The sequence below is a fragment of the Chrysochloris asiatica genome, unplaced genomic scaffold (assembly GCF_000296735.1).
Source record: "Chrysochloris asiatica unplaced genomic scaffold, ChrAsi1.0 scaffold00024, whole genome shotgun sequence".
NCBI classification, from domain to species: domain Eukaryota; kingdom Metazoa; phylum Chordata; class Mammalia; order Afrosoricida; family Chrysochloridae; genus Chrysochloris; species Chrysochloris asiatica.
This window is the reverse complement of record NW_006408542.1, coordinates 18,679,481-18,700,857: the sequence shown is the minus strand read 5'-3', so window position 1 is coordinate 18,700,857 and position 21,377 is coordinate 18,679,481. Positions and strand designations below refer to the sequence as shown.

The 21,377-nt window shown below is 42.8% G+C and overlaps 1 protein-coding gene across 1 annotated transcript in view; it reads right to left on the bottom strand.

The window, feature by feature from the left end:
* The window catches only part of PRKCE (protein kinase C, epsilon), a 771,524-nt gene that overhangs the window by 247,495 nt on the left and 502,652 nt on the right, over positions 1 to 21,377 (bottom strand). Inside the window, exons 7-10 of the mRNA XM_006839418.1 lie at positions 11,331 to 11,473; positions 8,273 to 8,369; positions 5,358 to 5,557; positions 1,171 to 1,344 (exon numbers count right to left, since the gene is read on the bottom strand). Of these exons, the coding sequence (XP_006839481.1) occupies positions 1,171 to 1,344; positions 5,358 to 5,557; positions 8,273 to 8,369; positions 11,331 to 11,473 (614 nt within the window). The remainder of the gene's footprint in view (positions 1 to 1,170; positions 1,345 to 5,357; positions 5,558 to 8,272; positions 8,370 to 11,330; positions 11,474 to 21,377) is intronic.

The window sequence follows — 21,377 nt, the reverse complement described above, 5'->3', positions numbered from 1 at the left end:
AGAGTCCTCTGTGCTTACAACTTCATGAGTGACGAGGGTTCTGAAAAATACCATGTGAGAAAGCTGGACCAGAGACTGTAAACTCCCCGAGGTCAGGGGTTGGGTCTTGCTCACCGTCGTATCCTCTGTACCTGGTATGGGACTGGGGATATGGGAAGGACTCAAGAAAATGTTTACCAAATGACCAAATGAGTAATTGCTGAGAACGAGGTCATCTTCACCTTTCAAGAAGCCTAGGGCCACAAATCAGTAAGGCATCCTACAAGACGTTAATTTTCTTCCCCAAAAGAGTTTAATAAATGCTTTTTTCCAAAATTAAATAAATTAAGAGCTTTACTAAGAATATGGCATTTCTTTCTTTGCAAAGAATGCTGTTGTAATTATTGTGGCTAAGTGTTATCAAGTTGGTGCCAACTCATAAAAACCATATATAGGGTTTCCAAGGAGCTGCTGGTGGATTTGAACCACCAACTTTATGGTTAGAAGTCTAGCGCTTATCCTACAGCGCCACACCAAGACTCTTACAAATAATCAGCTATGACAGACTCCCAAAGACTCTTACAAATAATCAGCTATGACAGACTCCCAAAGGTAGTTCTAGATCATCTTTGTTTCTTTACTGCCACCTTCTGGTTGCAAGTTAAAATGCCTCCTTAATATTGGTCACCTATGAGTCAGAGCCCACTCTGCGGCACTTAACTGCAACAACAAAAAATTTTAAGCAACTCTTCTTCTGTATCCTCACCTCATGTGATATTCTACAAATTATAAGCAGGTAGGTTGACCTTTATTCTTTTACATTTGACCTGAAGGCAATATCGACATGATTTGCATAGTGACAGAAAGTCAAGAGCAGAGTAAAGAGCCCAGCAAAACACCTGGTAGTTTAAGCCATTCGGCTTTGTCCATCCACATTAACAAAGAGCTCTATGAGTCTCCCTCCCATCCCTTCACAAGTACCTTGTGTGGAAAATTCCATGCCATAAAAAGAGAAAATGCTGTTCAAATATCACCTGATCTTTTCAGGAGTTAAATCCATTCTACTCTATCAAGTTTTTTGAGAGAAGAAAGCAGGTCTATTACTGATGTTTTATCTGATTGTCAAGATACCACAGTGTCCTGTAGAGCAGTCCCTAAGATAGTGGTCAGACAGCTTCTTCCTAAACATACCTTGGTCTGGAAGCAGCAGTAGAGTTGAGTTAGGTACGGGTGTTTCCGTGCCAGAGCCAAAATCCTCTTCTCTGTCATGGTGCAATCCACATCATCATCCTGAAGAATGACGTCCTTCTTTAAGACCTTCACAGCATAGACTTCATCTTTGCCCTTGAGTTCCGCCAACATGACCTGCAATCCGTCAACATAACTCCATCAATCTGTACTTGCAGGGGATCCAAAGAAGCACACGCCAAAAGCAAATGCTTTCAACACTCAGGTCACTATGAGTCGGAATTAATTGGATGGCAATGGGTTTAGATTTTGGGGTTTTATAGCAACATTAAAAATTTTTAGGAAAACAGCCATCCTGATACAGACACTAGTTTAATTTCCTTATTTACTTTTATTCTCCAGCACTATGTCCAGAAAAAAGATCAATGCATAGCTGTTAAATGATGGGTCATGTGTTCATATGTGTGCTAAACTGGCAGAGTATAGCGAGAAAGTGACATTTTTTTTTATTCTTAACTGATCATTACATTATAAGCAGTTTTAAAATAATTTCTCATTACCATAATTTGTAATAAGTAAATATGCTGTTAGGAAATATTCTACAACTTAACCATTTCCCTCTTAAGAGATCCAAGTTATATCTGTTTATTAACTGTTATGTAAATATACTACAGGAGCATGGTGACTCTATAGGTTAAGCACTGAACTTCAAACTACAAGGTCAGTGGTTCAAGCCCACTAGTCAGTCATAAGGAGAAAGGTGGGGCTTTCTGCTCCTCTAAAGATTTGTTGTTGTTGTTGTTGTTAAGTGTAGTCGAGTCGGTTCCAACCCATAGCGACACTGTATAGGTTTCCTAGGAGCAGCTGGTGAGCTTGAACCGTCGACCTTGCAGTCAAAACGGCTTTGCAGTCTGGCACATTAACCCACAGTGGCCTCAGAAACCCTATACAGGGTTGGAACAAATTGGACGGTACTTAACAACAACCAAGCAACAAATACATTACACATTGAGTATTTTTGTGCATGTAATTTTCTCTTTCTTTTGGATCACACCTTTAGAATAGAAATTCTCAGCAATGGATGATATGGCTACATTTTTCTGAAAAATTTTAAAACAGTTTTTCACACACATTTCCTAATTGCTTTTCCAAAGAACTGTAAACATATACAGTGACAATATAGAAGTGTTTTCATTTTATAGCAATTTACCATTTGGGGGCATTTTTTACTTAAGAATTTTTTTGCTTAATAGGTGAAGTGTTAGTTCCATGCTGCTTTAATATGCAATGAAACTTTTAAAAATGTTCATTTTCTAATTGCTATTTCTTGTTTAAATTCTTTGTCTCTATGCTTCTAAGTTATTTTGTTTTATATTACATTCTTTTCTTACCAATATGTGTGAGCTTGGTATATAAATGTATTAATTAACTTATCATTGGCTGCAAAGAGTTTTCTAAGCCTGTTTCACAAAAATATTTTTAGCCCTATGGATTAAAAGCATTCACCTAGAGGTAGCCACATCTGTCCTTATTTTCCCTTATGATTCTTCCTTCTATAGCTTTAAAGCTCGGAAACTAGACTCTTCTCCAGAGATCTAATTAACAGTTCTATTTTCTTAAAAGTTTTCCTATCATTTGATATTTTGGGGGCTCATTTCTCTATAAATGTCACAAGTGTCTCTCTTTTTAAATAGTGAACTCCTCAGCACAGTATTCCGATGTAAGTTGTCAAAGCTAAAGTGCAGCAACTCAGAAGCTTCATGAGAAAATTCATGATGTTAACAGAAAGCTCTTCCCTCACCCACATATAATACAGACTCTAAAACTGGCTCGAAATTGGCTGTGATGATTTTCTTAAGAAGAAACCTCAGTGCTCCCAAGTCATCAAAGTTCCCATCATGCCAATGCCATATGGAAACTTGGGCAGCCAGTGTCTGCTTGTTCCCTTTCAATCTTGCACAAAATTATACCAAGTACTGCTCAGGCCTGTGCTCTCATCCCAGAGGGATAATACCAAGACAGAAGGCTGGGGTCTGTTTCTTATTTAGCCAGTCTCTAAAGAATGTGATTGTTTCAGCTTTTGCCATTAAAGTCAGCTCTGGTTAGCTTCCTGCCACAGAGAGATCTCAAGATGAGATAGGGGCAGGTGAGATGGCTAGGAACCAGGCCCTGGACCCTGCGGGGTTCCCAGAGCCACTCCCTTAAGAGAGAAGTAGAATGGCTCTGCAGTCTGTGAGCTGACTGATCAAGCAGGCTGCTGCTTTCAAGAGTCCAAGACATGTGAGGGCATGTGATCCTGGGAGCTGCCAGAGCTGGATGTCTGGTCTCCAGCAGGGTTTCTCTGCTCCAGAAAGTCTCAGAAAGACCAGTTTAAAAAAAAAAAAAAAAAAAAAAAAAAAAACCCTGTTGCCATCAATACAACGCCAACTCACAGAGACTCTATGTGTGTTATAGAAGAACTGTGCTCCACAGGGTTTTCAATGTCTAGTTTTCAAGAAACAGATAGCCCAAGCTTTCTCCTAAGGCACCTCTGTTGTTGTGTATCATCTAGTAGGTTCCAAATCACTGCAACCCTGTATAGGACTTCTGAGAGTGGCTGTTGGATTTGAACTGCTGACCTAGTGGTTAGCAGCCCAGTGCTTATCCTACAAGCACCACACTAGAGCTCCAAGGCACCTCTAGTTGGACCCAAACCTCCAACCTTGTGGTTAGTAGCCAAACATGCTAATTATTTGCACTGCCCAGGGATTCTCTCAGAAAGACAACTCTCCTCAACTCCCAGGCATGGCTTTTTGAGAAGAGCAAAGGGGACAATCAGTGGTCTCAGTTGACCCCCTTAGTATAATGGTTGAACATCTCTGCCTGTCAGAGGTGTCAGTTGAAATGCTAGCCAGTTTTCTAGGCTCTCTGTCCCTCCATCTTCTTTCTAAAATGAATAGAAAACATGTTTCCATTTCATTAAGTCATCAGAAAGTACCTGTGGCTGAGCAGCTGTTAAAGGCTCAGCTCCTAATCAAAAGATCTGCATACAGTCCAAACCCACTTTTGAGGAGAACGAATGGTCTGTCAGTTGACTTCAGTAAAGATTGTTGTTGTGAAGTGCCAGTGAGTCAATTCCGATTCACAGTGACCCTGTATGGGGTTTCCAAGGAGCAGCTGATGAGTTTGAACTGCTAGCTAGAGTAGGGCTGTCCTAGGGTTTCCAAGGCTGTGGTTCGCAATCCAGTGCTGATCCTACAGTGCCACAGCCTGGGAAACCCTGAGAAAGCTCTACTCTAGCTACAGTGTTGCCATGAGTCAGAATGGCTAGACAGCAATGAATTTGTTTTTGTTTTTCTTTTTTAAGCCATCAAAAGGGCTAGCTGGGCATCATAACTGGGCCCACTAGTAATCACCCACACCCAACACTGTGTTCATCTCAGTGGCAAGCCGAACATTTCAAATGATACCCAGGTAAGAGGATGCAGATGCGCAACACATGACATGGGTATTCTCATTATTTTTTCCACATGCAGAAGTTAAACTACTAAACATTAGCAAGTGCTAGAAAAGATAAGTCATAACTTAATGTTCAGAGCAAAAAATGCTAAGAGTTGTTTTGAGCCCTGCATTCACTGAGGGCAGAGATTCTAGAGTTCCCTCTCAAAGTCTTCACAATGAATTAAAAGGCAATTTGAGATGGAGGAAATTTGTATTGATATTGATAGTGATGTGTCAAGCATCTTAAACTTGCAAAGTGCTTTCTCACCTACAGATTCACTTAAAGGAGTCCCTGGGCACTGCTAACCTCCCCCCCCCCCAAAAAAAAAAAAATTGGAGGATGGAGTCTACCCAGATATGCCTTAAAAGAAAAAATAACCATTGAAAAGCCTCTGGAGCACAGTCCTACTCTGATACACATGGGGTCTTCATGAGTCATTGCAGCAGCTGGTCTTTTAGCTTACTTGATTCCTGTCCCCATTTAACAAATGAAGAAATCCTAAAGAGGTTAATGACTACAGAAAAGCCTCCGTTACTGAGTAGCAGAACCAGGCCGCCTATCTGTTAGGCCTCAGGCCATTTCCACTCAACAAGGAAGGAAATCTTAACCAAACCAGGTTGCAGGGCTCATCTTTTCATCTTAGATCAAACAAATGAGGCAATGCCACAAGGTAGAGGAATCAGCAGTCCCACCTAAGCCTGCCACAGACCTTGCCAAAGCTGCCTTTGCCCAACACCTTGATGAAGTTGAACTCGTCCAGACCCAAGCGCTTGGCCTGGCCCTGTCGGACCTCCCCGTTCTCGCCGGGGCTCGCCAACTGGCCATCGGTGGATGCTGCTGCCCGGTGCTCCTCCCCGCGATTGTCAAATGACAAGGCCTTCCGGATGTTGTTTTCAAGTTCTTTTATTTCTAGGGCCAAGGGTGATAAGATACTACATTAGCACACATTTCATGAATCCTTCCCTTAGCACTCCATCTGCTGAATTTCCACAGAACCTGCAGCAATCTGAGTCTCTTTTCTGGTCTTCAGAGCAATAGAACCAATGTGGTATCTCTATCTGTTCCTCATTTGTTCAACACACTTTCTGTGACACCTAATGGAGAGCAGGGTCTGAATATATGAACAGGAGATGGACATATTCCCTGCTCTCAAGGAGCTCACTCACCAACAAACTTCAGATGATGCTGAGGCCCTGGATGCTCCGATTCCATTATCCTAACAATACATCAAGGACTATCTCAGGAACCTTGCAGATTCAAAGCTAACACAAAGGGGACCCTTTCAGTTTCCTTTGAAGATCAGAAAAGCAAGTGATAGAGCACCATCATCACATTACTTACCAGTGATATCACTGTTTCAACAACTGGGACTAGGATGCCTTCTCCTTCTAAAGGGCTTTACTTACCCTTGTTCTGAGTTTATTCTAAATACCAGCTCACCTAAGGTTATCTAATGAAATGGCCATGGGCTCATCATTAACAAAAGAATTGCTTCCCAGAGTGACATGTTGCAAACCTATCTCAGAGGCAGCAGGAATTCCTCAGTACAATTTCACAACTGTGAGACAGTCTTGTGCCCCTCCAAAATATGTGGCCTGAATTACCTGGGGGTGATAACGCTGTGTGACCCTTTGACCTCTTCTGTTTGGAGAAGCTCTATCGTTAGCTATTCATTCACTAATACACACATGCCTCCGTGGAGGAATGGGCAGTTTGAGCATAATCCAATTTTAAAATACGCTTGTGAAAAGCTGGGATTATAGAAAGGGAAGCAGAGGCTATTACTGACCCTTTGAAATCAGAAAATCAAACCTGGGCAGAAAGAAGATATTTATAGCCTCTTTGATGGAGGACCAAGGTTCATCAGAGCTTACAAAGGGATCCAGAGATCTTTACTGAGATCTGGAGTTGGGCTCCTCTGAGATGTGTTGGGATGGTAAGGAAGAGTGGGCAGGTCAGCACCTGAGTCCACAGACACTGCCCACCACCACGAACTCAGCACTTAACTTTCACTCACTGTGTTAACTGAGGATCATTTTAAGTCTCAGCAGAAAGTCCAAAGTTACTAAAAGGACTTTGGAAGGTAGAACTTGCAGGGGATACCAAAGCTTAACGAAAATGTCCTTCCATGTTTTCTTACAAAAGAAATTGTGTCATGTACCTGCTGTATAATAGTCCCATGTCTGGCAAAAGGACTTTCCCAGCCATCTGTGTCACATCAATGCTGGGCAATATGGTGGCTTCACTGATGGGATGACCAGAGGCCCCAGGAGGCCAGACAGCACACTAAGCAGGGGCCAGATGCAGAAGTTAATTGGAGCATCACAACGAAATCTCAGGCCCTTTATTCTATGGCCTTGGAGTTGGTACACGAATCCTAGACCTGTTTTATTTACACCTGGGTAAGAAGCACTGATCTTCAAGGCGTGTTTGATGGCATGGATTCTGTAAGTGGAATTCCTAATCCAGGAGGGGCGCAGTCCTGCCCCTGCCACTGACTTAGTTCCTCACCTAGGGATAAGCTTTTCAATTCTCCAGCTGTTCTTGTCATGCAATGGTAGTAATACAGAACCAACATTGAGTTAGAGTGTGCATATTAGTATAATAAACACAAAAGTGCATTAACAAAGTAAAAAGGAGCTAGGAAAAAAAATCCAGGTCCTATTATTAGGCTATTGAAACTATCCCTAAGGAGTCCTGCTGGTGTGGTGGTTAAGTGCTCATCTGCTAACTAAAAGATCAACAGTTTGAACCCACCAGCTCCATAGGAGAAGGACATGGTGGTCAACTTCTGTAAAGATTTATAAGGAAGTCCTATCGGTAGTTCTCCTCTGTGCCACAGTGTTACTATGCGTTGGAATCACTTCAATGGCAATGGATTTGTTTTTGTAAGTGTACAATTACTTCTATGTTATTCCTGTGCATACGTCCCTTCCAAGGGGCAGTTTGATGCAGGTAATATGAGTATAAGGTTTGAAATACATAAGCCCCTCCTCAGCCTCTGCATTCTTGAATGCCTGCAGAATTCAGAGACTTGTTATTACTTCAAGCATAAGCTTAAGAGAAAGATTAAGTGCTGAGCTTCAGAGAGAGTCAGGCCTAGAGCTAGGCTCCTCCCCACTTCTCTTTCAGCCTCTTCTATATCTTCAGCTCCTATCCCTATCCACACATGCCCCCAACTCAGCAAGATTGGGGTGTGATGATTAGCACAAGGGGGGAGGGCACTCAAACTCAACCTACGTGAACAGAGCTGACATGTCTAGGGTAAGCCATTACGGCACAGGAGGGGAGAAATGAGGCTCAATTCCTGTCCTTCCCCTACACTTGGAACCAGAGAACGAAGCAATGGAAAGAGAGGGTCACACATGGCACACTCTGTCTCTCTAACCCTAGCATGGAAGGAAATTAAGGTAGGCACAGCAATGTTGAGTGCCTAGTACGCCAGAGATCCTTGGAGGGTCAAAGGACAGCTATTAAAGGAATAGGGAGACGTTGTATGCAGGTCTTCCAGGGTACCAGCAGGCTGTTTGAGCTAATAGGTTCACTCTTGGGTAGAAAGGCCTCGAATGCCTTAGTCCTTCCAACAATAGTACCCAGAGGTAAGGAAGCAAAGCTGAGGCTCACCCTGGTCACAAGGGGATGTGGGTGCTGACTTGGATCGATCTTCTTCAGAGGGTGAGCTTCCGGAAGTAGGCTGCAAGGACTCAGCACCAGCAATGAGCTAGAGAGAAGGAAAAAGCCCATCAGAATGGAGGTCAAGTGCATCAAAATACTATACGGAATGCTTTAAGAGAGCCTGGTGCCCAGGAACACTTGTGGAATCAATATTCTCAAAGCACAAACTCAAGGTCTCACTTGCCAATTAAAGAGAAGAAAGCAAGAAAATTCGGTATGTTTGGTTTGTAGTCTTTTTGCATATGATTGACCTATCTAAGAAAAAGCTCAACCACATCTTTTCTATGAAGCCTCCCTCTATGATCCAATTTACCTCACCCAAGTTACTAAGACACGTGTCTCTAACATCTGATTGGCACGTTTTCATTATTTTACTCAGCCTTACATACTAATAATATCTGTATGCATAATATATTGTGTGGCATTCTACTCATTTAGACTGTAGGTTCTTTGAAAGAAAGTCTTTTATCTGGTATCTGCATTCTTTCCTACTGATATGCATAAGATGACAGAATACTTACTCAATCAATATTTTCAGATATATTGGTATTGGGTGACAAATTTTCATAGACTTTCTCCCCATCCTACCCCGAAGTCTATTTTCTGGCATCAATGCTGACATGTTTATATTTTCCTTTTTTTTTCGTTTTATATCCTATTTTTTGTTGTTGACTTTCTTTTACTTCATTTTTAAATTTTTTATAACTAAAGTCCATAGTTTACTTCAGGGTTATCTCTTTGCACTGTATAAATTAGCCTACCCTTTTTAAGTTGCATTAAAATCAGGAGTTTGGTCTAAGAGACCACAAGGACTTCTGCCCACTTGGGCTCTCAGTCTTCTAGCTGTGTGCATGTATTCTTTCTGGAAGCTGGACTCTACCTACAGGGATGGCATGGGGAAACCAAAGCTCCAGCAAGCCCAACACTCCTGTAAAGAATTGCTTTTAACTTCTCTGACCAAGAGTGATTCTCTCCCAGCCTCTCATACTAACTTGAGCCATTACAGCTTCTCTCTTGGCCTTTTCTAACTTTTGTATCAGAATACAAATATTGGGAATGAGTACTCTAGTCTAATGGTCGGTGGTTCTACTCCAGCAGCTGTTCCACAGGACAAAGATGAGGCTTTCTGCTCCCTCAAAACTTACAGCCTCAGAACTGACTCGATGGCATTTAACAACAACCCTAGTCTGACACTCTGTCCCTTCCTGAATTTCTCTATGTTGATGTCATAGCACGAGGTTCCTCTCAAATCCAAGATGTTGTTGTTAGGTGCCATCGAGCCAGCTCCAACTCAGAGTGATCTTACTCACAACAGAGCCAAGAGAGACAGCCGCATAACCAGTAACTCAGTTATACCTCAATGACTCGAACTCTCTGACTCAATAATAGAAGTCCTATTTCCACGAGAGGCATTTACAGAGCTAGGAAGAGTCACCAGAGGAACAAAAGTCCCCCCCAGTTAACTCAACCAGGGAGAAGAGAGGTTTTTCTTCAACCCTTGGAAAACAACTTTGTTTACTGAGAAGACAGAGAAGGAGGAAGTTACTCTGATGAAAGCAATCCAACTCTTCCCGTTCAAGGAAAAAAGCTCTTCTGAGAGGCACAGGGGGTAAGGGTGTAGCAGCTTGTAAAATGTGAAGATGGCTAGGAAAGGTGGGCCCTCTAGAAGGTACTTCAGAGCCAAATTGAGGTTGTAGAGGTACTTCCGTCAGACTTGCTTTCTAGTAACGAGCTTCAGAATACCTGATGTGGGGCCACAGGGCTGCTCCTTACTCCCTCCCAACCGAAGTGCTTTCCCAGTTAACATAGTTTTTCTGGCTTTCTCATAAATAATCTTAAAAAGAAAAATAGATTTAGGTTTTTAGAGCAGTTTTAGATGACAGAAAAACAGAGGTGGGTCTACACCTTTCTACTGCACACAATTCCTTATTATTAACATCTTGTGTGATATATCGGTTATAATTGATGAACCAATATTAATACATTATTACTAAGTAAAGTCCACAGTTTACATTAGAACTTACTGTGTGTGGGTTGTACAACAATCCTAATGCATAATGTCATGTGTCCACCTTTATGGTTTTATATAAAATAGTATCACTGCCTTAAACATTCCTGTTTTCCACTCCATCTAGTTACTCTTCTTCCTCTCTGGATGGCTGATGACCACTGATTTTTTTACTGTCTTTTTAGTTCTTCCTTTTCTAGAACTTCATATAGTTGGACTCATAAAGTATGACTCTTTTTCAGCCTAGTTTCTTTCATTTAGTAATATGTATTTAAGTTTCCTCCAAAATTTTTTCCATAATTTACTTTAGGCTAGGAACCAAGGCTAAAAAAGAGTCTACAAACAAAATGTTACAAGTGATTTTAAGTCTTTTTATATCTGTGGGCCCTGACTTTCCAAAACAACATTTTAACAAATGGATTTCTTCCTACTGACATTCAAAATGTTACACAGATAGAGACAGGGTTTTGGTCTCCAAAGAAATGCCCAGATGTTTCATGTTGTGGGACGTTAACAATATTCTTTGGGCAGCTGAGTGCTGATAGTATCACAAATCTTCTTGGCTTCCTCCCTAGACAAGAATGTGGTTCCAGCTCTCAATCCATTTATCCTCATTACAATAATACCAGGGGCCAAGATCAGACACTGACCCTACTTTCATGCCTGTTCTGGAGGCAGATAAGGATATTTCTTTGTCTAAAGTTGTTGTGTTTTCTCGAGAGGGCATTTCAAAGACCACATCTCAAAGCTTATGTTTCTCTGGCAGACATTACCCATGAGGCTTGCTTTTTTCCCCACCATGTTTGCAACTGAAGGAGACTTTAATGTTACCTCCCTGGCTGGCTTCTTCTCCCTCTCCCCTCCTGTTACACACATGTTGTTCTGAGTAAATGCGGGAAACGTAAATCTGCCAAACTTTACTCCAGAGCACTCTTGTAGAGAGGTTCCCTGAAATGCTGACCCACAACTAACTCCACATACATCAGCAAGTCTTGTTACCTTTTTCCTCCTCTGGCCACTGTTGGTGATCTTATCTGGAGTGACGCCTAGATCAGCCAGCACTTTGGCAATTCCCCTGGCATCCACTCCGCAGTTGGGGGCAACGTTGTTCTCACAGCGACGGTGAACATTCATCTTACAGACTGTAGGAGACATGGAGGAGAGACTTGCAAATACTCATGGCCTCAAACATGACCATTTTTTCTAGTTATAAAAGTTGGATTTGGAAGACTTGGGGGAAAAGCTCAGTTGGAAGACTTGGGAAAATACAAAGAAATATAAAGGAAAAAGTCAAAATCACCCATCACTCCACCACATAGAAATAAAATTATTCATTAGACCACCCTGCAGTGGTGACCACTGCTAGCTTTCTAGTTACTTCCTTATAGTCATTCTTCCTATAGATAGTAAATGTGAATAAATGCACAAATTGTTGTTAGGTTCTGTCCAGTTGGTTCTGACTCTTAACGACCGCATGCACAACATGAAACACTGCCCGGTTCTGGGCCAACCTCACAATTGTTGCCACACTTGAGCCCATTGCTGCTGCCTCTGTGCCAATCCATCTCATTGGGGGGTCTTCCTCTTTTTCACTGACCCTCCACTTTACCAGCATGATGTCTTCTCCAGGGCTGGTCCTTCCTGATAATATATCCAAAGTATGAGAGACGAAGTCTGGCCATCGCTTCCAAGGAGCACTCTGGCTGTACTTCTTCCAACACAGATTGGTTTGTTCTTCTGGCAGTCTGTGGTACTTTTAACATTCTTTTCCAACACTATAACTCAAATGAATCAATTCTTCTATGGTCTTCCTTAATCATTGTCCAACTTTTAAATGCATATGAGGCTACTGAAAATACCATTGAAAATATACAAATATCATATTTTTAAATTTCTGTTTGGAAACTTCAGGGTGTGGAATCACTTTCAGGAGGCAATTTAACCTTTTTCTTGGTTCTTTTGAGTTGTACCAACATAAAGGCTAATGAGTAGGGTCTGACCAGACCAAGAGAGATCACTAGAGACCCAACGCTGACTAGGCCTCAAGAAGCATGAAGTAATCTATCATGGCTATTTGGTGAGACCAACAAGAGCCCTGAACCTTGAGGCTCAGAGGAGCTTCCTAGCTAGAATCATACATATAGGAAGTGTACTGCATGCCTCCTGGGAACATGGAATTTCTATGCTGTGACTCCCAAGACCTCACTCTATGTGTTTTTTGTTTGCATACTTCTTTATGGTGACACAATTGCAGCTGTAGGTATGGTATACGCTCTGTGAGATTCTGTGAGCCGTTTCAGTGAATTCACAAATCTACAGGGGCAGTGAAGAGTCCTGGTGTAGTACCGTAGGGTAGACACTCAACTGCAATGTTGGTTTGAGCCACAAGATTGGCAGTTCAAATCTACCAGCTACTCATGGAAAACCCTATACAGGGTTGTTGTAAGTTGGAACCAACTCAACAGCACTTAGCAACAACAACAGGGGCAGTTGCAGCTAGTGTCTCCATTCAAGGAGGGGCTCATTAGAAGGGGCTAGTGTCTGTCTGGCAGTCTGAAGGAAGGTGTCCTAATATGTGAGTTCTGACCTGGTCTGGTTGGCTGGGGCCCGAGAAATGCTGCATGAATAGTTGGCCTGAAACATGGTCTCTAATTTGTAGCTCTGTACCAGCCCTTGTTAGCTGTGGTTGGAGAGACAGCATGTGTCATGTGACTGGATTCACTTCTACAATTTGGGGGATTGGATTCATACTGATTCTCCCACACATACTGATCCTTACTAATCACTGTACCTCCTGTTTAGTATAGGTGCACAGCATGAACCATACAATAACTTGATTGGCTTATCTAAAGAAATTTCATTTGGATTCTGGACCCAAGCAAGTCACCTGTATACCTTCTACTCTAATACTCTCAGACAATAACTGCAATTGAGAGGGGGAAGCTCAGGGTCAAAACTGCCAAGATGTTCACCTGAAAAGGGACCGATTGTATGAGGGGACCTCCAAGGCTCCTTTCAGACCTAAAGTCCCAGTTCACAGGAATAAAGCTCTACTGTAATACCTTTGCTCACACATATCACTCAGTTGTCTTGGTGTAGTACATCGAGGGTGAAAAGATAAACTGTTCTTGGAAAGAAAGCCGGCAAGATGGGCCAGACCTCCCACTTGCTCTGGATGACCACATCACTGGTGTGGAGGGAAGGACAATGCAGACCACACCCCACACTTGAACTGAGCTATTGAGCCCAATAGCCCAAGCCATGGTATTTTCAATAACTTCATACGCATGTGAAAGTTGGACAGTGAATATGGAAGACCGTAGAAGATTGATTCATTTGATTTATGGTGCTAGAGGAGACTATTAAAAGTACCAAGGACTGCCAAAAGAGCAAACAAATCTGTGTTGGAAAAAGTGCAGTCAGAATGCTCCATAGAAGCCAGGATGGTCTAACTTTGTCTCTCATACTTCAGACATATTATCAGGAGGGGCCAGTCCCTGCAGAAGGACATCATACTCAGTAAAGTGTAGGTCAGCAAGGAAGAGGAAGAAATCCAATGAAATGGATTGGCACAGTGGCAGCAGCAATGGGGTCAAGCGTAGCAATGATGGTGAGGCTGGATAGCGTTTCGCTCTGCTTGGTATAAAGTCGCTATGAGTTGGTATTGACTCAACGGCACCTAACAACAACAATGACATTGAGCCCAAGAAGCCAAAGGCTGGGGAATGGAGTATTTTCTTAGACAAAAAAGAAAGTTCCACCATAGCCCCGTCATGGTACTGACTCCAGTAACTGAAATATTACTAACAACTGCCCGAAATCCTCAGTCTGAGGATAAAACTGACAGAGCATCAGCTAAGTGTTAGCCACAGGCACCATCTGACACCACGATCACCTTACCCACATCTGCCTACTGACCCCATGAAAGCTCTCTCTCTGTCTCATCACGAGGTGACAGGGGTAAAAAACAAGATAAAGGAACCAAAGGAAGGGAATTTCTTAGCTAAGGCTACTTGTCTACATAATTTAACCACTGGCGCCCTCTGGTGTTGGAAAGCCAGACCTGTCTGTCCAATAAAACACTAATGTTGTTAAGTGCCCTTGAGTCAATTTGGACTCACAATCACCCTGTATAGGGTTTCTGAGGAGCGGCTGGTGATCTTGAGCTGCCAGCCTTGCAGTTCAAACTGACTTTGCAAGATGGGGATAAGATTCTTATGATTCAATAGTGAGTAATTGTTATCATGATTAAGTGTGATTGTCACAGCTGTAAAGGTAGAAGTTGTATAACAAAAAAGGGGGAGTAGTTAATCTTACATTCCAGGAATAGAGAATCCTAGGACCATCAAGGGAGAAAACCATGAGCAGAATGTGGAACCCTATCCAGAGAAGCACCAACACCAGAGATGGAGGCAGAGATGAGAACATGGAGAGAGGGAGCATCTGAGGACTCTAGACTCATGGAAAGAGAGGGACTGAGTGCTGGTGGTCAGGTGGCAGGCTTGCAGAATATGCCCTTTGGTTTTCTAAATGATTATATATTCCTGAGTGTTTTTGTGTACATTAAAAAAAAAAAATTAGAGGGAACAGAAGCAAATACTGTTGAATGATGATGCATGGAGGGGATTGTAATCATTACAATGAAACAAAATACAATAGGATGAGTGTAAAATTGATGTTCACGCAATTCACAATAAATACTTTTTTAAAATGTCAATTAAAATAGTGAGAACACAAAAACAAGGAAACATCCATCAAGAGGAAAATATGTAAATAATTATATACCCATATTGTAGAATACTGGCTGGTGGTAGTAGTTGTATGCTGTGGAGTCAGTTCTGACACATAGTAACCCTGTATAGGGTTCCCAACGTTATAAATCTTTATGAGAACAGAAAGCCTCAATCTTTTTTTCCGCAGAGCATCTGGCAGATTAGAACTGATAACTTTGGGTTAACAGTTCAATGGGTAACCCAATATACCACTGGGGCTCCTTTTGTGGAAAACTGTTGTTGTTTGTTGTTAAGTACTGTTGAGTCTTTTCTGACCCTGTACAGGGTTCCCCAGGAGTGGCTGGTGAACTTGAACTGCCCACCTTGCGGTTCAAACTGACTTTGCAGTCCAGCATATTAACCCACAGCACCACACCAGGACTCCATTGTTGTTGTTAAGTGCTGTTGAGTCACTTCCCACCCATAGCGACCCTGTATAGGGTTTCTGAGGAGTAGCTGGTGAGCTTGAACTGCCAACCTTGCAATTCAAATGGCTTTGCAGTCTGGCGCATTAACCCACAGCGCAACACCAGAACTCAGGACTCCATTGTTGTTGTTGTGAAGTGCCGTGGAGTCGGTTCCAACTCAGTGACCTCTGTACATGGTTTCTGAGGCTGTAAATCTTTATGGGAACAGAAATCCTTATCTTTCTCCCACAGAACAACTGATAGTTTCGAACAGCTGAATGTGAGATTAGCAGCCCAACTCTTAACCACTATGCTACCAGAGCTTCTTTTAGGCACCCATTAATAAGGAGTTTTGGTATTTTAGTGGTTACGAGTTGGGCTGCTAATTTCAAGGTCAGCAGTTTGAAACTACCAGCATTCTGCAGGAGAAAGATGAGACTTTCTGCTCCTGTAAAGATTTACAGCCTCAGAAACCCTATGCAGTGTATGAGTCAGAACTGACTCCACAGCACACCACCACCAAAAAGGAGTCTTGGTGTGGCGCTCTAGGAGATGCTTTGGACCGCAAGGTCAGTTTAGACAACAATGTCGGTGCTTCAAATCCACCAGCCACTTCTTGGAAACCCTATACAGGGTCTCTGTGTGTGGGAATCAACTTGACGGCACTTAACAACACCAATAAACAAATTTAAAAGAATAGCATGGATTTAGCTGTAGTGACTTGGAAATATTCCTAGGTACACTGTGAAATATGAAAAGCAAATTACAGAACAACGCATACAGGAGTCAATTAACCAATATTATTGCATGCCTACTGGGTGCCAGGCACTGCTTTAGATGTGTCATCAGTACTACTTTATGCAGTAATGTTGTTGTTGTTGTTGAGTGCTGCCGTGTCAGTTCCGACTCATAGCAACCCTGTATAGGGTTTCCAAAAAGCGGCTGGTGAGTTTGAACTGCAGACCTTGAGGTTCAAACCAACCTTGTGTTAGCATGCTTATCTTATAGCACCACACCAGGACTCTATGCAGTAATAGGTAGATAATACTCTATGTGTGTATATATATATATATATATATGTGAGTGTGCTGTGTGTGGGTAAGAATCCATGGATCCAGCATGCATAAACTGGCCAAGATGAATAGCAATGAAATCTCTGGAGATGGAAATGGGAAGTTAAGATGAAGACCTTGATATTATATGGACACACACATACACTTACCTAGACTTAGGTCTTGCTTAAATCTTTTAGAGTGAGAATGTATTCACATATTACTTGTGTGTTTTTTGTTTTTAAATTCTAAAAACACAACAGTTGAAGTCATGGCTAGGGGCATTCTTGGGTTTACAAAAAAGTAGCAAATTACTGACATCTCCAGAAGTGATTAAAGTAACAATCCTTTTTTATGTCTTTATGATTCTTAAATACCTAAAAAACTGTAAAAAGAAAGTAAGAAAGATAGAGGCGGAGAAAAGCCATCTCTTTCTCGTGTCCACTTGTCTATATAGCTCCTCACAGCTGTCCTAAGAGTTACTTAAAATAGGTGAAATCATCCTGTTTTCATTTTGTGCATACTAGTCTCAGAAGGCAGTGCTTTCTATTTGTGACCTCCAGAGACCACCACTCTCCATGAACATAGCCCCTGGCTCTGTCACTTAGTTCATGTTAGGCTTCAGGTCAGAGCAGCATTAAGACAAGCCACACCCACCACGCCTCAGAAAGATCTGGAGCCAGGGTGGACATTCCCCAGACTCTCCAGGGCAGGTCCCCTCTGAGGGCGGCTGCATGGCCACCTCTGCCTCCCTCAGGGAAGGTGTACAGAGAAGCTGCCATCAGAGCAGGGGTGAACAGGCAGGGCAAGGCCCATCTCAGATGGGGATGAGGAAATCAAGGCTGAAGCAGCTCCCTGCAGGTCAGTCAACTGGTGAAGAGTCCTGATGTTCCTGAAAAATTGGCCCTCAATGCTAAAGATTCCAGAACCAATGGGCCAAGACAGATGTACGGGAGCAATGGGCAGAAGAGAAATAAGGTTCAGGTCCCAAGGCAGGTGAGATCCCCATATCTTATTGAGAGATGACAAAGTAAAATGAAAAGATACTGGAGGTCTTGCTCATCCAGGGCTTGAGGGGGATGTTGTTGTTTTAAGTGCCATCAAGTCAGTTCTGACCCATAGCGACCCTGTATAGGGTTTCCGAGGAGCTGCTGGTGAGCTTGAACCGTGGACCTTGCAATTCAAATGGCTTTGCAGTCTGGCGCATTAACCCACAGCGCCACACCAGGATAGGGACTGACAAATACAACACAGGTGAGAAGGGGCCCAGGCAAGCTCCCCATGAGAGGACAGTCACACTGGGAAAGGCAGCACAGTGAAGATAAACTGAAGAATGAGAGAACTCAGGTACTTCAAAGCATTAGTGAAGGGAGAATTGGTAACTCAACCTAATTTCTGCACTGCTTTATGATGGTACAGCTGCTCAGTCAGGCTACAATGGAATCTGGTAAGAGGCTCGGAGGGCACTTGAGTTACAAGACAAAAGGAAAGGATGAGTTATGGGCCTGCTCACTTACAATCAGTGTTTTTCTGCCCTTGGAGAAGGAGCTCAAGTACACAACTACTGCCTGTGAGCAACTCCAAGGATCTGACCCTTCTATGGGGCAAGCCCAAGGGCAGAGGTGGACTCTCTGCAATCCTAGTTTTTATGACCTTGTAGGCTTGGTTTGCCCACCAGTAAAAGAGAAGTAATTATGCTACCTGGCTGACAAGGGGACAGTCCTTGGAAGAGTAAAAACATAACACATGAATCTAGATGGCTTGGACAATTTTAAGCTGAAGGTAAGGGGACAAAGACAACCTCATGGATCCTCCCTTGCAAACCAAAGCTCTTGAGAAACCTGTATCTCTGAGAACAATTGACCCTAGTCCCAGGAGTTAGGAAGAAAGGCTTAGTGTAATCTCAGGGGACACATGATCAGTTGGCATAGCATATATAGACCACAATCACAGTGTTCTACATTTACTTTGGTGAATAGAACCTTGGGTCTTAAAAGCTCATGAGTGACCATCTAAAGGTGCAACTATTGGTCTTTACTTGTCAGATAAAAGAAGAGTGATGAAAACTGAACACACTTGAAACGATTCGTCCAATGGCCTCATTGACTACGTGAACGTCAGTCTCCACAACCCTGAGACCAGAAGTGCATGATACCTCACTACCATTATCAACTGCTCTGCAAAGAATCACATTCGGAAGGTTCTAGATAGAGTGGGAGAAAATGTGAAACATAACCCAAAATCATAAAAAACAAATAACACCAGGCTTATTGGTCAGAAAGAGTCTGGAGAAACCCTGTGACTATGGCATTTGTCACCCTTCAGGTCTAGAACTGAACTCGCCCTTGTGACTCAATTTTCAGACAAGCAGTAGATAGATACATAAGGAGACAACAACACTAGTGAGGTATGGGCACTACAGAACAATCAACCACTAAAAATCAAAAAGGCAGCATTGACCCAAAGACAAAATTCAGAAGGGGTGGAAAAGAAGAAAGAATGGAACTGAGAATCACAGGGAGGAAGTAGAATAAAGGTTGTTCCATTGAGGGAGCTGCAATCATTGAAATGAAATGTTCTGTTTTGTATATGATTTGTTGGATGTCAAACTGATGATCTGCTCTGTAAACCTCCACTCACAATAAAGTTAAAAAGGGGATAAAGACAGAAAATCCTAGTGATCTCCTGTCACAAAGTCAGTCAATGAAAACCTTATAAGATCACAGTGGTCTAACCTGCAACCAAATGTGGGGATGGTACAGGACCAGGCAGTATATTTCATCCATTGTGTCTGAGGTCACCCTGAGTCAGGACTGACTACAACAGCTAACAAGTCACAGGAGTGAACCAACACAGAGCAGAAGCCACAGACCAGTGGGTCAGATGAATGATGTCACTTCAAGACCAGGGGACCAACAGGACAGCCCCAAATGATCCAGCAAAGAAGAACCTGCTAAATCTTCTCAGCAGGAGAGGACTTGGTAGAGCACAAACCAGAGCCATGTGTGAAGAAAGACTGTCCAGGTTTAAACTCCAGCTGTACAGCCCTGGACATACTCTTGATTTCTTTATCTAAACCATCACAGCAACAGAACTTCACAAGTCCTGAGTTCATACTGGCCTCTTCTGGTCATGCCTCATCCACAGGGTAAGGAACCTGCTAGGACCAAAAGACTTGAGACTGAGAAAGGATCAAGAAAGATGAAGGCATAAAAATCAAATATTAGCACGAGGAGAGGAGTAAAGGGAGAGTGACCATGTCTCAGCAGCAGGAAGAGAGGAGAAAAGATAAATGAGCCTTTGTGAGGGCCCTAACGACCTTCCAAACAGCCTTCCACGATCCATGTGGCAGATCCCCTTATAGCTTCCTGGACTCCTGAGCTCATGTCTCCTTCCTCTAGCATCCTCAGTCTTTCCACCCTTCACGTGAGCAGGTGTGAGGATATCTCCTGCCAAACAAAGCCAAATACACTGTCTCTCTCAGTCTTCCCTTCTTCTGGGGTCATTCAGGGACCCCTGTGACCCAAGTAGTGATGTCTGACTGTCTGAGCTGCTTTCTTAAAATATCAATATTTAAGAGATGATGGTATCTTCATTTAGATTCCCTAGAGAGATAAATAATTACTATGCTTACTAAAAAACCAGACATCACCTCATCAGGGTACCTCCATTCGAAGCAGGCTCTATGCTTCTTGGCAACCACACTAGTCTTTCCAGAAACTATCGCTCTTCTGCTGAGAATGTTCAAGATCTCTTTCAATTTTTTTCTTGCACTGCTTGACTCTCATCTAATACCAATGGGGATTCCAGCCAGGCCTTGCTCCATTCAGAGAACATATGCTAGAAAGAGAATTTGAAAGGGAGGTCTGAACAGCTATACTCCCACCACTGAGGTGCTGAGAAGCTTATGAAGGACCCCCAATGTGTCCACACAGTCAAGATCATTTCCAGCTCCCACAGCATTATTTCCAACCACCATCCCCCACTGCCTTTAAGTATGCAAAGGCCCTTCTGTTTCAGAAAACAAGGGAAAGCTCATTGGAAATCCCTCAACAGATTCAAAGCATCCATGATCATTTTTCTCCATTCTCCGGCTCCTGGGTTTCCATCCCTGGCACCAGAAATGTATCTGCATCCAGGTCTGGTCTTCAGGTTCTCCCTCCTCCATCTTGGAGGAGAGTAAACATTGGTCTCTCTAAGAAGACCCCAAAGGGACCCATCGTCGCATCTCTACTGCTCCAGGGCCATCAATCTCTCTTTTCCTGATTTTATTCCTGACTACAAACAGCGTTCTAAATCGCTCCTATCTTAAAAACAAGAAAGCCTCCCTCAAGTCTTTGTTGCCTCAATACCTTAGTCATTCCCTGACCTTCACAGCCAGCCTTCATGAAAGAATTGTAGGCCATCAATAGAACACATCCTGTCTTTCATTCTACTGCACTTGGGCTTCCTTCTCTACCACCCCACCAGGACAACTCCTGCCCAGCACTAGCAGCCTTCAAGTGGTTAAATTCCTTCCCATTTCTTATTCTTTACCTTAAATGACCTCTTGGAAACATTTGGCACCACTGACCACTCCCTTTAAATTAAAAAAAAAAAAAAAAAAAAATCCGTTCAACTCTTTGGGCTCTTTGATGCCATCTCTTGCTATTTTCTTCCTACCTCAGAGGCCTTCCTCTCTCATTGCCTTTGCAGGCTCATCCTTGAATGAGGGTTCCTCCCTGCTACCACACACAAACTCTTTGGAAGTAGTGGTCCCAAGCATTATCTTTGGCTTCTCTCTCTTCTTCAAGTCTCTACCTTAGTAAATGATAT